We start from the raw sequence: 21,073 nt of genomic DNA, 5'->3' as shown, positions 1-21,073 counted from the left end.
CCTGATGGTTTCATTGCGTGGAGGAAGGAGCTGGTAACTGGTATCACATGACATCCTGTAATAGGACAGCTTCTCTGGTTTGCTCTCATACTGTGCCAGTTCCTCAACTCTATGCAATAAAGTCCTTAGTCTCTTATCAAGAATTTATCTATCACTGTCTTCCTGTAGCAAGCTTTATCATGCTTCTGGGTGGGGCAGAGAAAAGCAAGTTGACCATGCTTAGTCCCCTTATTATTGCAGTTCTGGGAAGGCAAGTATTATAATGCTCTCAATTTGATGTTGATAATGGTCTCAATTTACTGTGGTTTACTAGAGACAGCCCGGTTTTATTAAGTGATTTTCCTGCAGTCTTCGACTTTGTGAAGTCTTGTTTTAACATTTGAGAGATGGCTTAGATCCCTGGGAAGGAGAAAGGCAGAATATACCATAAGTAAGTAAATAAGTCTACACAGCCTGGGGGGCAGAGTGCTTTAATCAATCACCCTTTCACCTGACCTGTGGGTCTTCTTGTGTGGATTTTATATACTGGTAGTGTCTTGAATAGTACCATATCTTACTCAGTTCTGACATGGGCAGGATAGTAATTGACCTAGGTTGGCCTACATACATTCTCATTTAAGTAAATGAAGTTATTGATATCAAACCAGGAGTCACCCACAGCTCTATCATTGGCAGAAATATAGTCTTGCAGGATTGCAGTCTATAGTGTGAGTGTGTGCCTGCCCTTTGCTACCTGAACTCCACAGAGTTTTAGTTGTTCTGCTGGTGCCTCTTCATCAGTAGAAGAGGCCCACCAGCAAGGCGTGCTACTGGGTTATATGTTACAGTGCTGGTTATCTTCTATTATGCTTGGTAATCAGGGCTTCTTCCAACTGCCATAGCTCTTTTGAATGTTGCAGTTTAAGTATAGGATTACACCTTAAGTGCCAAATATCTCTCAATATTACTTTGGTCCAAAACTGTAGATCACAATTCCATTATATATGTTGGACTAGAAAAGATCAATTTGGAGAACTGTGTTATGGATTTATGATAGAATGATTTAAAAAGTATGTTCCTACGACCTTCTTCCATTTATCACGTTTGGACTTAAATTAATTATATGGGCACTTAACTCTTTCCAACTGCAAATATATATTGTATCCAGTAATACAGTCTCCCTATCCCATCCCATCCCACTTTCTGGTTTGTGTAATGGAAAATTGAACAATTTCTACAAAATTTGTGCAAATGTGAATAGCTTAACTTGTACTTCTAGTTTGGCTTTTTATAACTGCTTATAGATTACAGTCGAGTTTTCTGTAGTAAATCAATGCCTAGATAAGAAGTGATATGGAGAGAGCATGGTTTGAAAAGGAGAAGCAGCAGACAGACATCTTCTTCTCTTAATTCTCTCTTCTACTTGATTTTTATCCATTGAATCCTCATGATTCTCATTGCTCGGTGGGAAACAACAGGCAGAGATGGGTTAAGTCGACATCAATCCCAGTTCTGGATCATATCCTGCTGTTCCTCTTTTAGGATAAAATTTTGTTAAAGTCAGTGTTTTGTGTTCTCACATTTGGAAAGCTAAGATTAAGTTAGTTTTTTTTATTAACATAGCTATAAATACAAATTTCTTTTTCCGGAACCAATTAAAATTTATTATGTAGCATTGAATATATTCTGTAAGGCCCACTCGTTTGAGTTTTACATTTAAGGAGATCGCTGAAAAAAAGGCATAACTTGATACAGAGATTTATGTACAGTTTAGGAAATTCTTTCAGTGGGGTTATATTACAAAGCAGAATTGGAAGTTCCTTCCTTGGAGATGTTTAAACAGAAGCTGGATGGCCACCTGTCAGGGGACTTTGTGGGGTTTTTTTCTGCATGGCAAGGGATTGGGCTGGATGGCCCATGTGGTCTCTTCCAATTCTTATTATTACATGATTCGAATTGTGCTCTAATCAGAAGCCCTAGCCAACTGTGACCCAAAGTGATTTACCTCATTTTAGTTTTCTTTCTTTTTTGCACTCCCATTTGTGTGAAGCCATACTGCACAATAATTGTGACTCTAGAGCAGGCATGGGCAAACTTTGGCCCTTCAGATATTTTGGACTTCAACTCCCACAACTCCGGCTGTTAGGAATTGTGGGAGTTGAAGTCCAAAACACCTGGAGGGCCAAAGTTTGCCCATGCCTGCTCTAGAGTCACAATTATTGTGTAGCATGTGTGTTTTTCAATACAGACATGAGAAATTGCTTTCAAACCATAGTTTCTGATTCTGATTTTCTGGCTGATTAGAAACCATTGTATAGAAATGTCACAGCAAGCCATAGTTAGACTTTGTATCATGCCTGAAATTAGCAGTAGTTACTTCAGACAGGTCATGTTTTTCTGTTGACACCTTAAAATATTGACTATTTTTAAATGTCTGTGGCTGCTCTCCAAACATACCTACTGGGAGGTAAATCACATTGGAAAAATAATTATAAAACAAAAATGTATTTTAAATACATTAGTAACTATAAATGCATTTTTTCATATTTTTCATAATAAATATTAATGTTTTTGTACCCTAAATAATGACTGTTCTTCTGGTAAGATAAGATGCAACAAATCTCCTAAAATGTCTTTAGATTTGATCCTGTTTAATGGATTCAACCATTTGCATGATAAAGTTGCAGATTGTGGGGATTCCCGATTTTGAATGCTCCTGTTTGAGCCAGTTTCACAGATTAATTGGAGCACGGAAAAGTCTGGGATGTCTTGTGGCAGAGGCTTTAAATGACTTATTTAGTTCCCAAAAATGCTTGCATCCAAGTACTGAAGGAAAAAAATTGTTCTACAAATGAAATGGAGTGAATTAATGAAATTTCATTTGGGTCAGATGTCTTTGTTGTCTGTGTGCTGCAGTCCAAGTATTGCGAGGAGAGCAGGTTGGGGTGGTGGAATCAGACAGGGATTTCCCCCTCTCAGCCAATGCAAAATGTCTTGTTTTGGTTGAAAGCCTCAAAAAAAACTGGAAGAATCCAGGTACACAGGTGCAGATAGGTAAGCAGGAAGAAAGGTTCGTGGAACTGAGTGTCACAAGAGTTGAAAGGTAACCATAAGCTATATCCAAGTAGCCAAGGTCAGTAGTAGAAGGCAGTAATTAGTAGTGTATGTTGGAGTATAGCACAGAATAGGCACCGGACAATACCAGGCTTTGACAAATCTAAAGCCGTTTGTCGTAATAGTATTTCCATGTTCTGGCCAGCAATTAATGTTCCCCTTTTTATTTAATGTTTGTGATACGATCCAATGCAGTTATAGTGGGCTGTGGAGTATGAATGGACTTTCTGACTCTCCGGACATAGTTGGGCTGCATCTTGAGAGCCACACATTTGCCATGGCTGCGTGAGCTATTATAAACTTCTGGAGGACCAAAGGCATCCTACTTCCTGATAAGGCTTGTTCATATCTTAACTGGGTCAATTAACTGGCAGAAGAAGGATTTGAAAGATGGAGCTTAGTTCTCTCTTCAGGTCTGCAACCTCTTGTAGCCTCTGAGAAATGTCAGTAGAAAGTTAATATCTGAAAACAATATAGTGTTCCCTGGCCGCTTCGCAGTTCACTTTATCGGACTCGCCATATCGCAGTTTTTTCCTCCCCCCCCCCCAAGCCGCAATGGAGGGGGGGAAGGAGGAAGAAGAGGAAGTGGGGGGGGGGCAGGCGCTCCTCCTTGTCATCTCCGCTACTCCCCGCTCCTTCCTCAGAGGCATCGTTTCGGAGGCTCTTGGGCACCAAATGCTCTACAAATTGTGCAACTTGAATTTATACTTATTTAGTAAGAAATAAATAAATACAGTGCAGCTTAGTCTTGAAGGAAAATGCATGGGATAACTGACTAAAATCAAAATTGTGTAAGTAGGAATAGTTGAAATTTAGGAAGAACTGAACTAGAGAAAAATGCTTATTGTCAAGTTCCCCTTTACCTGATTTTAAAATATAGTTTTAAGGATTATTGAAAAGTAACAAACCCTGGACACTTTTATAAGTTGGTTTCTTGCCTCTTGCCAAATTTTGGATTTTCTCATTTGGCTTTGAGAGACGAGCAGATGCTATAATAACCTGAGATCCTAAAATGATGGAGATTATATGTGAATAGATTGATTTCTCTTATAAATTCTGATTAAAAATAAACAAACCTCAATGTAGTCTTTGAAAATTCTGTTGGCTGAGAGTTTCGTGATTCAGATTGAGAGTTGAAATACATTTCCACAATACATAGTAGCCTCTGAAAGCACAGGCTACAAATGAAGTGTAGCCTTTAAGCTCGCAACTGACTCCCCAATCCTACCTTCTTGTATTAGTGTAATAAAATTTCCGATGACAGAAGAATGAATATCTTGGTTCCATCCATTGTCAGTATTATGTAATTGTATTTAAAACTGCAATGGCTTTCAAAAATACCTGAATAGAATATTTAGATACTGTACTTGAACATACGTTTTTGTATGTAGGTAAAACAGTATTTAAAACTGGAAAGAAATAAATAAAATCCATTCAGAAGCAATAGAATTAATTTCACGTTAAAACCCTAAATTATTAAAAAGCAGGTTCAGTAAAACTAGGATAACATAACTGTTGAAATAATAATAATAATAATAATAATAATAATAATAATAATAATGCTTTTCTGATAGCATTGCGTTTCATAGCTGCTTATAGAAATAATGCTTTGCTGCCAAGTGCAGCCATAATTTGTGAACCCCTGGGCAGGCTGTACATTGGGGAAAAGCATGTGGTACAGCTCCTTTTATGTCTCTACATTGTTGAAATGAAATATGGGCATGTGCAATGCAATCTAGGATTGCCTGCATGCCCTTTCCTCTCCAAAATTCTATCCTAGTTATATATTTCACCTGGTCATGCTCAGCATTATTTTTAAAAAATTTAATTATTACATTTGGCCCAGCCATAGGTTTTTAAGCGTTGTTGTGCTATTGTTAATGCTTACTGCTTGTTTTTTGTTTATGAGTTTCATTTTATTGTTTTGTATTGCTCTTATTGTTGTTTTGCTGATGTATTGTGGGCTCGGCCTCATGTAAGCCACACCGAATCCCTTGGGGAGATGGTAGCGGGGTACAAATAAATTATTATTATTATTATCATTATTATTATCATCATCCTATGCATGTTTACCCCAAAATAGGATTTATTTTTCACACAATAATGCATAGGATTGTAGCTTAAGTGTTTAAAATGTTCTCGGCATGACACTAGGATGTCGAGTTGCCAAAAATGTTGCATGCCTGCATCCTTGAACAGGAAAATGCAGTAAGTATCTGTGTGGTGGAGGTTCCTTCTTTGGAAGCTTTTAAACAGAGGCTGGATGGCCATCTGTCAGGGGTGATTTGAATGCAACATTCCTGCTTCTTGGCAGGGGGTTGGACTGGATGGCCCATGAGGTCTCTTCCAACTCTTTGATTCTATGATTCTATGATGAGCTACACAAACTTGTTCTTCTTTGAAGGAGGTGGTTGTAGTGTCCAGTTAATCTCTGTGGGATGTAATGAAATACTTTGCACTTGGTTTGTTGTTTGATTTGATAAAGAATAAAGCCTAGGCATGCACTTAAATAGACGTTTAAGTTCATGACCAAGTTAAAAATACATAGTTTTAAAAAGTGATACAACTTTTTAAAATGTAATGAATCAAAATCTTAATATTGATGCTTTTCTGAATTTCCAAAAAAGAGTACAAAATAAATGCAGCATATCAGAACGAAAAATAATTTAAGTAAATGCTCCAGCTCTAATTCCTACCATTTGATCATTGGAGCTTAGAACTCTTGCAGGTTGCAGTCTTGGCAGCTCTTCCTACGTCCATTCAAGGTTCATGTGTCTCAGTTTAGTTTCTTTTTTATTTTAAAGGGTCAAAATAAGAAGAAACCTGCTCCAGTGAAGTATGAAGCTGGAGATCTCGTTTGGGCAAAGTTCAACCGACGTCCATGGTGGCCCTGTAAAATTTGTCATGATCCCATCTTAGATACTCATTCAAAAATGAAAGGTAATATATTTTGTGATAAGAAAATTAGTATTCTGTGGTGATGGTCATAGTTGCTTTTTTGCATGTATATGTGTTAATTGGGTATTGGTCAAAATATCCCTTTGCAAAGGAAAAAACATAATAAGAAAAACAAGGCTCAATCTTAAAGTGATATTCAGGTAGAATATCCCTTATACCGAAATCTGTAATGCACCAAAATTATCCACATGGGTGGCTTAATGACACCTTTGCTTTCTAGTGGTTGATTATTTAAAATACTGTTTATAAAATTATCTTCAGACTGTGTATAAAAGGTGAATATGAAACATAAATGATTTTCATGTTTCGACTCCAGTGTATCTTGTTATGAATGTATATGCTGTACAAATACCAAAGAATCTGAAATCCAAAACCTTTCATCTCCAAAGCATTTCAGATAAGAGACACCCGAGCTGCATTTGGAATTATGTCCTATTGAAATCAGTAGGGCTTTTCTAAGTTTTTCTTTCTTTCTTTTTTGATAGCATGTTTTGGATTTTTCTTTTTAATTGAGCAGTTTTAAAGGTTTTTGTGTGGGGGAAGAAGGGCTAAGAAAGGCAAGCTTAATGTGTATATCTTGTCCTATAACAGTGATCTCAAGTTATGGTGAATTTTAGAAAAATGGAGCCCAAAAACTTCTGTGTAAACACAGAATATGTTTTCAAACAAAACTACTAAGTTCAAAACATCAAAAGAGTGTGCAAGGCTCTTCAGAGCATATAATGTCTCAGGAGGAATGGGTTGAACCCGTCTTATTAGGAAACAGGAATGCTGTGCCAAAGTTGTTGTTGTTTTTTTTTTTTTTGCAGTTCTCATTTGTTAAGTTATAATTACAATAATATTTATATTTATAGTGCAATCTGAAATTTTGTACTATTGCTCCTACACTAGGATACCCAAAGGCTGATTATGTTAAATCTTCTTTCAATAGTTTCCAATCGTAGACCATATCGGCAGTACTGTGTGGAAACCTTGGGAGACCCATCTGAAAGGGCCTGGGTTGTAGGAAAAGCTATTGTAGTTTTTGAAGGAAGACATCAGTTTGAAGAACTGCCTGTCCTTCGAAGAAAGGGGAAGCAGAAAGAAAAGGACTACAGGCACAAGGTACAGTTTTCGTTCTTTTTTTTAAAAAAAAAAAGTTTTATTGGTTTTTTTCCCCACTCCCCTCTTTCTGCATGCAATTTATACATCAAACTACAGAAGTTATATTTGAAATATCAGTCTCAGTCTTAATTTTTCCACTCCACATCTTAGCACATTCTCTAAATAATTCCTAACTGGTTCCCACATCCTCTTAGTTATTGTAACCTTTTCAATTTTATCTATATTATTCCATTTGCAATTTGTTATTTCCACATTTAACATATTAACTATATAGTTATACCAATTAGTCAGTGTCCATTTTGTTTTACCTTTCCAACCCCTCACTAAAGCAATTTGTGCACACGCTATTAATTTGTCGACCAATTTTTCCTTTTGTATATTCTTCACTCCTATTATCCGTGCATGTAGCACATTTCTATTAACTATTACTGTTTGTAAATTTAACATTCTATTGATTTCTCCTTCAATCATTTTCCAATATTCTTGCACTTGATCACATTCCCATATCATATGATTAAACACCCCTCTTTGTTCACAACCATGCCAACACCTATCCTTTATCCCTGGTACGAAGCGTGAAAGTTGTGCAGAAGTTCTGTACCATTTTTGTAACATTTTCCTTCTTGCTTCCCTTTATACATTATACTTTTCTTTTGCTATATTACTTATTTCCCTTTGGATGTCTTCCCTCACAATTTCCATGTCCATTCTCCATGTCTGGAAAATTTCCTCTATTATTTCTTCTTTTACTGTTATGATTTGTTCGTAGAGATCTCCTGCCACTTTCTTCTTCCCTCTCAACACCTTCTCAAATGGACTATCCTGTTCTCTTTTTTTTCCCCTTCGTCTAAAAATTTCCTGTCTTATAGCACAGTTTTCGTTTTTAAATATTTTGTTCCGTTGTTAGCCTTATCCAAGTACAAAATATAATGGTAAGTCATAGTCTACTCAAAGTAATTTAAGGACATATATTATTCTCCTATCAGTGTGGTTTTGAAACATGTAGTTTGGGTTGGATTTTAAAGTTCTAAGAATGATTAATAGCATTTGGCACTTTGAGCTTGCTAATAAAGAATGCCTTATGCCTTTCCTTATCCATATATCTTAGATTGGAGAATCAATTGGAATAAGAGGTGATATTTTTAAAACCAAGCAGAATATTATTAATGGAAAAACTATACCTGAAAGGTGAGGGGGCAGTGATGCAAAATGGTTTGAATTTTTGTTGGAACCAGCATCCAATGTTATTTTTAGATACTAACTCTACATTAATATTTCCAGTTCAAGATTACTTTCATAAAATATAACTGAACTGTTCTTTTAAGACTGCCCTAACCTTAATGACTGTCATCATAAAGAGTCTGCCTTTCATTATGTTCTTTTTGCATCACTAACATTCTGGAGCTGAACACAAATTCTCTTCTTCCCCCAATTCCTCCCACCACTTACTTAAAGGACATATTGGTTCCCATCTTTTAAGGAATGTGCACTGATATAGCTTTGTAATATGTTCCTTTTGCATATAAAACTATTATTATCTTAATTTATTTTCCCCCCTTTCTTTTACCTAAGGTTCCCAAGAGGTTTATGGCTAGGTGGGAGATCAGCGTCGGTCTTACAAATGAATATCTTAAGCAGAATGGCACCCAGAAATGCCTCCAGACTTCTAGCAAAATGGACAATGAGAAGGAAATGCATTTTATGGGATCTTATGACAAGGTTTCATTGAATGAACAGAACACGCAACTGAATGGATGTTTGAAATCATTTGCACTGGATTCCAAACATTTCACCCATGGTATGGAGAAGATTGTCACTAAATCACGAACAAAGAAGAGTTCTGACACCAGGAAGAGGAACAGAATAAGAAAAAGCAGTACCAAACTCGAGACATCCAAGAGAGAGTATGATGGGAAAATACCAGAGGGCAAAGCTAAAGACACGGTTGCTACAAATTTGCCCGATAAGCAGGCATCTCATGAACTTTGCAGAATAGCAAAGAGCCTGATGGGGTCCAAAGGCACTGTGGAAAACTATTTGCTCTCTTCTTTTGGAGAAAGACAATTTGAAAATAAATCTAAGAAACCAGAGCATGAGTTTTCTCATAGAAACAGCCAGCAGGAGAAACCCAAAGTCAGTGTGAAGAAAAATAAAAATAAAACTGGTTTAATATATACTTCGAAACTACAACAGCATTATTCTACAACTAATGCTGGAGTTGAGAGAAAACAGATAGACTCTGATTCATCAGACACCTGCAATTTCATTTCCCTTGACCAAAGCATAGCAGCAGCATCCACATATAGTGTCCTGAAAAATGGTGACTCTGTAATTAAAAAAAGAAAGGAACCGTCTTCAAGAAAAAGAAATAGTAAATATTCTAAAGGTGTTTCAAAAAGCAACAGCAGACGTCGCAAAACTCTCCAAGGATCTCTTGATAGAAATGACCACTTGGAAGCAGGAAGGGTGGGATTCCATGAGCCATCTTTTGCAGAGGAGGTGGCTTTGGCTTACAGGAATGACAGTTTCACCATTGCAGATAAGCACACTACACTCCAAAGTAAGGGGTTCACAAGTCAAATGGATACTAAGCAGTTTCAGTTCAGAAATATCAAGTGCAAACATAAAGGAGCTACTGCCAGGACAGAATCCTTTCTTAAGGAAGATGAATGTAGCTCTGACAGCTGCTTCTCTACTACCAAAAGTTCTCTTGGGTCTCACTTAGATGCCTCTACCAAAAGTGGGAAGGTGGATGGCCCCAAGCCGCTGAACAGCGCACATGAGAATTCCCGTGATTCTGCTGAAATAGAGACGGCAGTTGTGAAACACGTGCTTTCAGAACTGAAGGAGCTGTCGTATAGGTCTTTGAATGATGAAGCTAAAGATAGTGGGCCACCTAAAACCACAGTGCCCTTACTCTTTTCATCTGTCCCTGGGCAGAATCATCTGCCTGTCGAGCCTGATTATAAGTTCAGCACCTTATTAATGATGTTGAAAGATATACATGATAGCAAGACAAAAGAAAAGCAGCTAATGACTACTCAGAACATAGTCTCCTACAGGAGTTCTAACAGTGGTGGTAGTTCTGGAAATAACACTCTGAGTGATTTGACAACTTTGCCTACAACGGGAACTGCTCCTAAATTAGAAAAGAAACAAGCTAGTGTTCAAGAAGCAGAGTGTCAGAAACCCAAAGAAGGTCAGTCCTCTTTCACAAAATATCACAATCAAATCTATTGATCCTTGTGCTAAATAAAAGGGAACTCTCCAATGCAAATTGTTAAGCAGGATGTAGCTGTTCAAAACTGAAGCAGCTATGCACACTAGTAGTTTATGCAGCATTAAAGGACAAATTACTACACCAGTTTTTTCACTGCAGCAAAAGAGTTTGACCCATCAACATAGATTTATCCAAGTATCATTCGCTAGCCTGCTAGGCAGTGCAAAGAAAGATACCATATTTCACCATGTAATAGCCGCAATTTTATCCCTTTCTTGGGGTGGAAAAAAGAGTGTGACTATTATACGATGAAAATAAATGTTCCTCCTTTCAGCTGGTGAGCGTTACTCAGCTAAGCCCAAAATCACTAGGTTGAAGAGAGCTAGTATTGTCACTCTCTCTGACCTGGTGCTTCTGGACTCAGGCAAGTGACGTGCTATAGCTGAAAGGAGGCAAGTGAGAGAAGCTGTGGCTTGTGTAGTGCAGCAAGACACATGAAGAGGGAAGCCTAGCAATGGGGTTACAAAGGTTACAATGGGGAGGCTCCTTCCTCTGCTGACTACACTGTATACTGGTCATCTGCTAGCAGTACTTTGGGGCGGTGAATCAAGGCTGCAACTACTATGCAATGAAAGCAAAAATACTGATGGGGGGGCAAAAAGGGGCGCACGACTATTATGCTGTAAAATACGGTACTGTGAGAAAAAAATCTGATGGGACATCCCCCTGGTAAAAGTTATGAAAAGCCCTGTGATAGCAGTTTAGTTCATGTGAGAATGAAGTCACAATCTGATAAAAATCATGAGAGTTGCCGATCCTCTGAAATTGGAGAATGCCTAGAGTCACTCTTCAAAACCAAATAGAGAATGTTGTTTGGATGATGTAACCCTCGTAGCGTCCTAAAAGAAATTGCAGTATTTAAATCAAAACAGTCTAAAGCTGGTAAGCATATCAATCGAGCTAGGGAAACAGAACATTCCTTTGATCGCTACTGATTGAAACCAAGTGAAGCGTTACTCTTTCAGTGGTTTTTAGAGGAGCCCTAGAATGCTAGAACTATAAGCATCATACATTTCATTGGGCTTTTCTTTCTGTGTGACACATGAAACAAAGAGAATGAACTGGAATTTAGCAATCTGACTTTCAAATGTGAGTTATTTGTATAAACTAAGGGTTCTCTGGGGTGTAATACTTCACCAGATTGCAGGTTGGGCCTCACCTGTAGATACTTTCCATTAAAAACAAATAGGAAAGATTCCACAACAGAAAACTGTGTGGAGAAGCCTGGGTTAGAACTCAGCTTCCTGACAACTAGATTTTGGTATTTACTGGGTATTAACTGGCGTGGGCTGGTCCATGACGTCACGAAGAGTCGGAAACGACTGAATGAATGAATAACAAAACATTATTTACTGTTATGAAGGAACATTCACTAGAGTATGAGTCTACCACGTTAAATGAAGTTGTAGGCATTTCTTAGGTTCTCCAGTGCAACTATAGCTTGTTTATAGTGGAAGTCATTCAGTGGGATTTGCCATTACCTGCAGTTTCATGTACTCATATGAAATCTTGTAACATATCCTCCATAGATAAGGGAAGCATACTACACTTGCTTATGTGAAAAAGTAGGTAGAGGACTACTGTATTCCTTTAATTATAAGACACATTTTCCCCATACACACACACACACATATATATGGACCATGCTTTTGGATCATGTGATTTTTATGTTTATATTAATATGTTTTAATCCCCTGTTTTAATGTTTAAACGTAGTTACGTTTTGTGATTTCATTGATAGTTTTATGTTACTGCTGTTTTATGTTAGATTTTTCATGTTTTGTAAGGCATTGAATTTTGCTGTGAATATCTTGGAAACCACATTGAGTCCACCCAGGGGTGAGAAAAGTGGTATATGAATGAAGTAAATTAATAATAATAATAATAATAATAATAATAATAAGGTGTGTCTTAGAATTGCAGATATATCTTATGTATTTTTGGTGGTGCGGTTGCTGAAATTCAGGTGTTTCTTACAATCGATGCCATCTTACAGTTGAAGAAATACAGTAGTATAATGAGGTCTGGTGTGGTGTGATGTGTTTCCCTTCATGTATTAATTTGTTGTTCTTTCTTTTATTTGGGAGAGTATTCAAAATGCAATTGGACTCAGAAGTCTGTGATCATACAATTCATTTTTACACCTCAGGTTTTTATTGTCATTTTGTGGTATGTGTAGACCAGACCTATCTCTGCAAAATTGCAAGCTGAAGAGTAGATAGAGTTCAGTAGTGCTGGAAATGTTAATTGGTTTCTCCTGATGGGAAATCGCCAGTACATTAAATTGAATACTTGACTTAGACAATTTGGGTACAGGAGTTTACTCTCATAAAACCCTAATCACACTTTACACAGATTGTGCACTTTCAGTGGCAATTTTCACTGTCTTGCAGAAGGGGGAAGCTTGGCTCACACCAGATGGGCCTACTATTATTGAAAGGCGAGGATGACTGCCCCTTATGTAACTCAATCATACTCATAGTGAAATGTTTCCTGGATTTGACATCTACCTGTCTATATAGTAATGTGGAAGTAGATTTAGTAGCATGCTTTGGAAAATAGGCATATTTGGTCAAGGTCTTCAGTAAAATTAGTACATTGTATTAAGCATAAGGGGTGTTGCAAATTGAGAATTATAGTGTACTTCGTAATTCAATATTGTAAGAGGAAAAATAAGAGATTAGAAAGTTGCTTTGGAAAAGACACGGTTTCCAAAGTGCTTTGCAATCAGCCATGCACACATGAAAGGTGCCCTGCATCCCCAGTAGCTGTTCTAAAGGTGGGACACCCGACAGTGACAATCTGTGAAGACCCACAGAATTTTGGGATGGGAATTCAACAACAAGCACTCTCTCACATCTATCTCATATGCTAGGTTCCTTGCAGCTAAATTCCCATCCTGTGGCTCCTCCTAATTTCACACTCAAAAAGTAGAGATAGAGGCTACTGTGATATGCTGAAATAAGCTTCCTACACCAAAAATGCTGGCATGTTAGGATGCTGCTGTTTTGTTGGTTTTTTTTTACTGTGGTTATTTGGTGCAATACTCCCCTACAACCTGAAGTTGAAAAATCAGACACTTAGTTGCCACTTCACTTCCTAATTGTGAGAAAAAGCCCTCTTAGTTGTATCAAGTCACTTCACATATAATATCTCATGGGCACTTCCTGTATTTTTTTGGAAGTTCCTGTGTTTTTAGAAAGGACGTTTTTAGGGCACTTCCTGTATTTTTCCTGTTGATTCAAGTAATCAACAGCGTCCCTTTCGACCGTTGCCTACTGATTTGTGTTACTGATCCTTTAAGTTGGACTGTAGCATCCCATGTTTGTATCTTCATGTATTTGTGATTTATTCAGATAAATGCCATGGGTTTCCTTCTACATATTTGCTTGCAAATGTAAAGTTTTCCGTGGACCCAAATCAGTTTTTCTGGATTGAGATTCACATGTGTTGAATCCAAATACACTGAAATTTACTTTTTCTGTTGTTACTCAGTGCAAACTCTGATGCAAAAATAGTTTACTCTGGCTTGCGCAAAGCAGTGGTATATGAGTAAAACTTGGTTCTGTGACAACTTCAACAGAAATTCACCTAATATCCCCACCTAGCTCAGGAGATGTGTTCATGCTGCCATCATAGCCACTCTGTTCTGGAAGAAATGGAACTGTGAACCAATGCTCACTGAAAATAACTAAGCCTCAAAAGGAGCCACAGTAGCACAATGGGTTAAACCCTTGTGCTGGCTAAACTGCTGACCTGAAGGTCGGTGGTTTGATTTCGTGAGTCTGGGTGAGCTCCCATCTGTCAGCTCCAGCTTCCTATGCAGGGACAGTGTTTATTTCCCATACTTGTACCCCGCCCATCTCACCCTGAAGGGGACTCAGGATGGCCTCATAAGTGGCAGCAATTTGACATGAGAGAAGCCGTGCCACAGGATGGTAACACGTCAGGGCGTCTCCTGGGCAATGTCTCTGCAGACGGCCAATTCTCTCATACCCGAAGCGACTTGGAGTTATCTCAAGTTGCTCCTGACACACACACACACAAAACCTAAGCCTCAATACTTCAAATCAAATACTGTGACACCTTAATTCCAATCCCAATCCCAGGTCCCTCCTATATTACTGAAGCTAACAGAAGGAGAGCTGCCTTGCTTCCCAATATAAGAACATAACATAGTCTGGCCATGATGTCTATACTAGGTTGGTCTATCCAAAGTGGATGTTAGTAATTTGTTTAGTCTCTTCATTAACAAACAAAATCAAGGCAGTTGTCATCAATAATTTTAGTTTAATTAGAATTCACAAGTAACAGAAGAGTACAGTAAAAAGGAATGTATTTTCCCCAGATGGAAAAATTCTCTTCTGATCTAAATACTAATCTTATGTAAATAATTAAGGTCCAAAATACAAGTTTTGAAAAGAATTAGAAGCCTAGTTGCTTTTGCTCCTTCACCCTACATACTCTGAGCCTGAGGGATTGAATCAAGTCTATGTGGATGGAGTTTTCTGCCTTTGTTCCAATAAATCATCTCCTGTATATGTTGGATTTCCATCCCTTTTTTGTTTGGTTTTGGGGTGGGGGGTTAGGTGCAGAGATGATAGTGACACTTTGAAGATAACACATTAGGTTTGATTAAAAGGGTAAAGGTTTCCCCTTGACATTAAGTCTAGTTGTCTCGGGGGGGGGGGGGGGGGTGCTCATCTCCATAAGCCAAAGAGCCAACATTATCCATAGAAATCTCCAAGGTCATGTGGCCAGCATGCTTGAATGGAGCACTGTTACCTTCCCACTGAAGCAGTCCCTATTGATCTACTCACATTTGCATGTTTTCAAACTGCTAGGTTGGCAGAACCTGCACCTAACAGTGGGAGCTCGCTCTGCTCCCTGGATTCGAACCACTGACCTTTCAGCAACTCAGTGGTTTTTTAACACTGTGCCACTGGGGGGGGGGGGGGGCTAAGCTTGATATATTGCCTTATAAAATTACAGTACTGTGTTCTGCATCTTGGCTTGGCTCCAGATCTTTGGGATACTCCTACAATAGGAAGAAAAAAATGACCTTAATTATACTTCTACCTGTATTCCTTAATACCCCCTTTGCTTTGAAGAGTTGAGAGATCCCCTGGAATGATACAGAAGGTGCTACTGGATGCTTAAGGGGGAAAATAGTTCAAAATATTCTTTTCCCCCTTAAGCACTAGCAGAATATTATCTACTACAAACATTGGGGGAGGGGGCATTTTGAATCCAAACCATTATATGTATGTTTTGTTTTTAAAGTACACAGATCACATTTGTGGAACATTCAGAAAGGCTTTTGAGCTTTTTACCTTGATATGTGGACACTTCATGCCCAAGCCCACCTCTGTTTGAGATTTCCAGAATTGTTTGTGTTCATAAAATATCAGTTTAGCGGATTTCTCTATAATCATGGCTAAAGACCATAGATAACCCTTCACTTTGGCATATTACCAAAATTACACACATTTGTTGTTGTTATTTGTTCTTTGTTTGTTTATACTCTGCTATTACATAGCCAAAAGTGAAGTGCACACTAAATTCAGTGATGCATTAGAACTACACACGTAAACACGCTACACCCATCCATCAGGCCGAGACTGGTGAAGCCTCAGCCTAACAGAGGGGCACAGTGTCCCAGCTGGTCTCATTCACAAGGACTTAAAAGCCTTCCATTAGTTTTGAAGGCTGCGTGAATGAGGCCTTAGTTGGGAAGTCCTATTCTTCCATTAGGGTGATGCTGACGCAACCTGATGGAGGGGCACAACTTCCACTTGCCTGTTGGCCGTTTCGATGCAAGGAACAGAATTGCCAACAGGCAAGAGGAAGGTACACATTTTATTTTGCAAGCTAGTAATGTGCACCTTCAGAATTGAGGTACACATAACAATGGTGCATTATCCTCAAGTAAATACAGGCAGTCCCTCAGTTAAGAATGGTAGATTTCTTCTTAAGTTGAATTAGTTTGTAACTTGGAAGAGGTACAATTTTAAGTATAACTCCAGCCAAAATATATAGAAATTAGCTTAATATAGCATAGGGAGGGGTTAACACCTCTGTGGTGTTGGTTTTGCTATCTGTGCCCCTGTTCAGAAGATTTCACCTTCTGTCCCTGTGATAATTGGATTTTGAAAAAAATGGCTTGTTGTCAAAACAAGGATTGGTGATAAAGCTTCAGTGGAGACACCTTTTTGCCATGATAACTATTTCAGGAATGAATTTCCCTTCTGGTGAGGTAGATTTCTCTCACTTCGTGTTGTCTCGCCCCTGTTCTTAACTATGAGTCATTTGTAAGCTGGATGTTTGTAACTTGGGGACTTTCTGTACAGTTAATCCTTTTATAGTCTTAAACTTCATTGGAAAGTTGGGCAATTCTCTGTCAGCTTCAGTAATACAGGAGGGACCTAGGATTGGAATTGGAAAATGTGTACCAGTACAGTATTTGATTTGCAGTATTGAGGCTTAGTTATTTTCAGTAAGCATTGGCTTCAGTTCCATTTCCTCCTAAACTGAGTGGCTATGAAAGCAGCATGAACTCATCTCCTGAGTCAGGTGGGAATTGTGGTATTCCATATTAGGTGAATTTCTGTTGAAGAATGCAGGGAAAGAAGCAAAATGTTTACAGATGATTTGAACTACCACCCAAAATAAAGGCCTATTCTTTTTTCTTTTCTATTATTCTATTTATTTAGGGCTTTAGAAGGTGCCTTGCTATGCTTAATGGACAGTTTTTAAACTGTGTTTTATCCTCTTTTTAGTATATGTTTTAAATGGGGCTTTTAGTCATAAAGATATTTACATTTACATACTGCCTTTGAGCACCTCCTTCGTAAGTGCCTCCAAGGTGGGTTATATAACAATAACACAAAATACAAGAAAGAAACACGAGACCATGGAAACAAACAAAAGATAGCACAATTAACAGACAAACCCACTGAAAACGTGGGAAAATATATATTGTCTTCACTGCCCACATAAGAAAAAAACCACTAGAAGGTATTAACTATGGTGAGCATTACAATTATTGGAAACAGAGGTGGTTACATTGCAAAACCGATGCATTGTTATACTGTCATAGATCTGGGTTAGAATCCCTGCATAATTTCCTCTTAAGAAAGGCAAAATCTGCCTTGAGAAGAGAGATAGTTACAAATTTGAGAGTAAAAGATATCTATGTTCAAAATGTTTGTTTTCATGCTGGTGTATAGCTGCTTCAGCCTAATGAAGACCTATTTTTGAGGTAATATAAGAAAATTTTAAAATGTTGTTGAAAACTCTAAAACGCAGTTGATAAAACTACTGTTGAACTAGATCATAACAGATTGTTGCACCCCAGCCCTTTTTTTCTGTTCTGAGAAGACTAACCATGGCTGTTCCTTGTTCTTCTCAGAGAAGAAACGCCTTAGGAAGCCAAGTAAGCGGCTTCTGGAATATGCAGAAGAATATGATCATATATTTCCACCTAAGAAAAAAAAGAGGAGCCGGGAACCATTTCGGAAGGTGGGTATCACCATGCACTGTTGACTTGGATTAGAAACTTGTGAAAAATTGGGGAAACAGTTGTCTTTCTAGGATAGTTGCAAATACGACAAGTTGTCCAGGATCCTGATTTACATTTTCATTCTTTCCCTGCCCTCATATTGTCCCTTTTATTCAGAAAAGTATAGTGAGGAGGAAAAGATAATGCCCTATCCTGTGTGTGTGTGGATCTTTTTGCTTTTTTAAAAAAAGTGGAACTGGACAATGGTGTTGTTGGTATTCTATCTTAGGAAGTGGGAAATTAGATTTGCATAAATTCACAAATAAGAATATTGTATATTCAAGAAAAATGTCAGATTAGAATGGTAGAGTACTGCTGTGATTGTCTTAATTTGGGAACCATTAAACCATACTAGAATAGAGAAATATCTCCAGGGAATATTATGTCCAGTTCTGGACACTGTGATTGAAGGGAGAAGTTGACAATCTGGAATGTGTCCAGAGAAGGGCAACTAAAATGATCAAGGTCTGGAGAACAAGCCCTATGAGAAGTGGCTTAAAGAGCTGGGTATATTTACCCTGCAGGCTGAGAGGAGACATGATAACCACGTATAAATATGTGAGGGGAAATCATAGAGAGGAGGGAATAGGCTTGTTTTCTTCCACCCTGGAGACTAGGACACAGAACAATGGCTTCAAACTACAGGAAAGGAGATTCCACCTGAGCATCAGAAAGAACTTCCTGATTCTGAGATCTGTTCAGCAGTGGAACTCTCTGCCTCAGGGTATGGTGGAAGCACCTTCTTTGGAGGCTTTTAAGCAGAGGCTGGATGGTCATCTGTTGGGAGTGCTTTGAATGTGATTTTCCTGCTTCTTGGCAGGAGGGTTGGACTGGATGGCCCACAAGGTCTCTTCCAACTCTTATGATTCTATGAAGGGGGAAATCACTTCTCTCCCCTACTAGGCAATTTTGAGAAATGTTTAACCAAATTATTGGGGGAAAGTCATATGCTAAATGGAACATCTGTGTTCACAGTTGTCATTTTGGTGCATGTATTATTTGGTATTAATATCAGTTAATATGGAGACACAGAAAGAGGAACACTGTTTAATATCATGCTTACAGGCTGGCACTATCATTAATGTGTCAAGAAAGTGAAGAAAGTTGGCAGTAATTTAATCCTTTGAGGTGGAGATAATTTGTTGGCATAAATAAATAAAACAATAACAAACTAACCATTAAATATTTTCAAAATATTATTTCCTTAGATTTTCAGCTGCAGCAGAAATATTGCTCTTATTTCTGACTCAGTATATTCCTTGCTCCTGGTCATTGTCCATACAGTTTAGACCAGTGTTTAAAATATTTTCTATTTTTTGTGCATGACTGTTAATAGGCAAGTTCTCTTGAGAGATCAGAAGGCAAACGGAAGGACAGGACTGGCAAGAAGGCTCGTAATCAGCATCTAGAAAAGAAGGCCTTGGATTCAGTTTCATCTGCTTCTTCACCATCTGCTTCGTCTTCTAAAGAGTCTCCTCCGGTCCTGGAGGCTGAGCGTTCTCTCTCAGATGAACCTGATTCCCATTCTATGGAACCAAGATCAGAAATGCCAGTTTTGACATTGTCTTCACCAAATGCATTAGAAAAAGAAGATGAAGAGGGAGAAGAAGAAGAAACTTCTGTTGCTCCTCCAGTTCTTCTTCCTGTTCTTCATCCTCAGGCAGGGGGACAGTCAACGAAGTCAGGTAAGAAGCATATTATTGCCACCATCATTTGAAATCACTGCAGATATTTGTCAACATATTGTGCATATCTAACATAATTTTTGCATAATTCAAAGATATTGCCATGTTACTTTGGATCAGTATGCAAAGGGATTTTGTAGAGCATTTGAAACTGGGAGAAAGAACATAGCATAAGTATTCGTAGACTGTTAGCCGGATGTGGAAGGAGAGGGAGCAACATAGCCAAAGGAGTGATGCAAAGAGGCTGATTGTTGGGGACGGCTCTTTAAGTCTGGCTGAGGCTTCATGATGGGCAGCTGGGAAAGGGAGTGGTGAACCAGGAGTATTGATGGAGAAAGAGTCTATCATGCATGTTTGTGGGTGGCCTACAATATTTAGTTTTTCCTTTTTCATTGGGGTCATGAGCCCCTAACCCTTGTAAATGTTGAGGCTGTCTGTACTGTTCAAGAAACCCCTCATAATTTATATGATTATCTTTTGGCTTTATGCAATAAAGAACATCCTTTATCCTAAATTCCAAAATACTTTGAAATCCACAATTTGCACATGAGTGAGTGATGTAGTGACACTTTTGCTCTCTGGTTGTTCAGTGTAAACAAACTTTGTTTTTATGCATATAATTGTTTGAAAGATTGTATAATTTGGGTTATGTGTATAAGGTGTATATGAAACATAAATTGATTTTGTGAATCTCCTCAAGAAATCTGATTATGCATATATATGCAAATAATTGTGGAGATTAAGATCCTCTGGGGAGGTCCAGTTCTCCATCCCGCCATTGTCATAGGTGCGATTGACGGGGATGAGAGAGAGGGCCTTCTCAGTGTTTGCCCCTCAGCTATGGAACTCCCTTCCTGGTAAGATTAGATTAGCTCCCTCCTTTCCTTCAGAAGGATGGTAAAAACCTGACTATGGAACCAAGGTTTTGGGACAATGCAATAAGGCAGCAATAGGAAACCTCACCATGCCAACTAGATTCGATGCGGATGATCAAGATGGTTTTAAACATTGGATTTTAATGGTAAGATAAATTATTTTAATGTTTATGTTTATGTATAATCTATTTATGTCCCAGCATTGAATGTCTGCCTTTTGAATGTTGCACTCTGCCCTTCGGGGTGAGAAGGGCAGAATATAAATGCTTTAAATAAATAAATACAGGTATTTCAAAATCAGATCCCTTCTGTTCACAAGCATTTTGGATAGGGGATACTCAACCTGTATCTTTTCTCTGACTTTTGTTCTCCAGTGACCATTATTAAAACAACCTGTCACTTCATCACCATATCTACATGCTTTACATTTCTGGTGTTATTCATACACACAACTTGCTCATTCATAGGTATAAATGTTGGTCTCAAGGCACTTCATGTAGCTGATGAGATGGATTTA

The 21,073-nt window shown here is 38.2% G+C and overlaps 1 protein-coding gene across 12 annotated transcripts in view; it reads left to right on the top strand.

The window, feature by feature from the left end:
* Positions 1-21,073, top strand: part of NSD1 (nuclear receptor binding SET domain protein 1) — a 75,714-nt gene that overhangs the window by 22,350 nt on the left and 32,291 nt on the right. For all 12 annotated transcript variants that reach the window (XM_060765631.2, XM_060765625.2, XM_067463649.1 and 9 more), the window contains 5 exons: positions 5,898-6,033; positions 6,983-7,155; positions 8,728-10,354; positions 17,847-17,956; positions 19,333-19,681. In XM_060765631.2, coding sequence (XP_060621614.2) covers positions 5,898-6,033; positions 6,983-7,155; positions 8,728-10,354; positions 17,847-17,956; positions 19,333-19,681 — 2,395 coding nt within the window. The remainder of the gene's footprint in view (positions 1-5,897; positions 6,034-6,982; positions 7,156-8,727; positions 10,355-17,846; positions 17,957-19,332; positions 19,682-21,073) is intronic.

Source organism: Anolis sagrei, chromosome 2 (genome assembly GCF_037176765.1).
Source record: "Anolis sagrei isolate rAnoSag1 chromosome 2, rAnoSag1.mat, whole genome shotgun sequence".
Taxonomy (NCBI): Eukaryota; Metazoa; Chordata; class Lepidosauria; order Squamata; family Dactyloidae; genus Anolis; species Anolis sagrei.
This window is presented reverse-complemented; position numbering and strand designations above follow the sequence as displayed.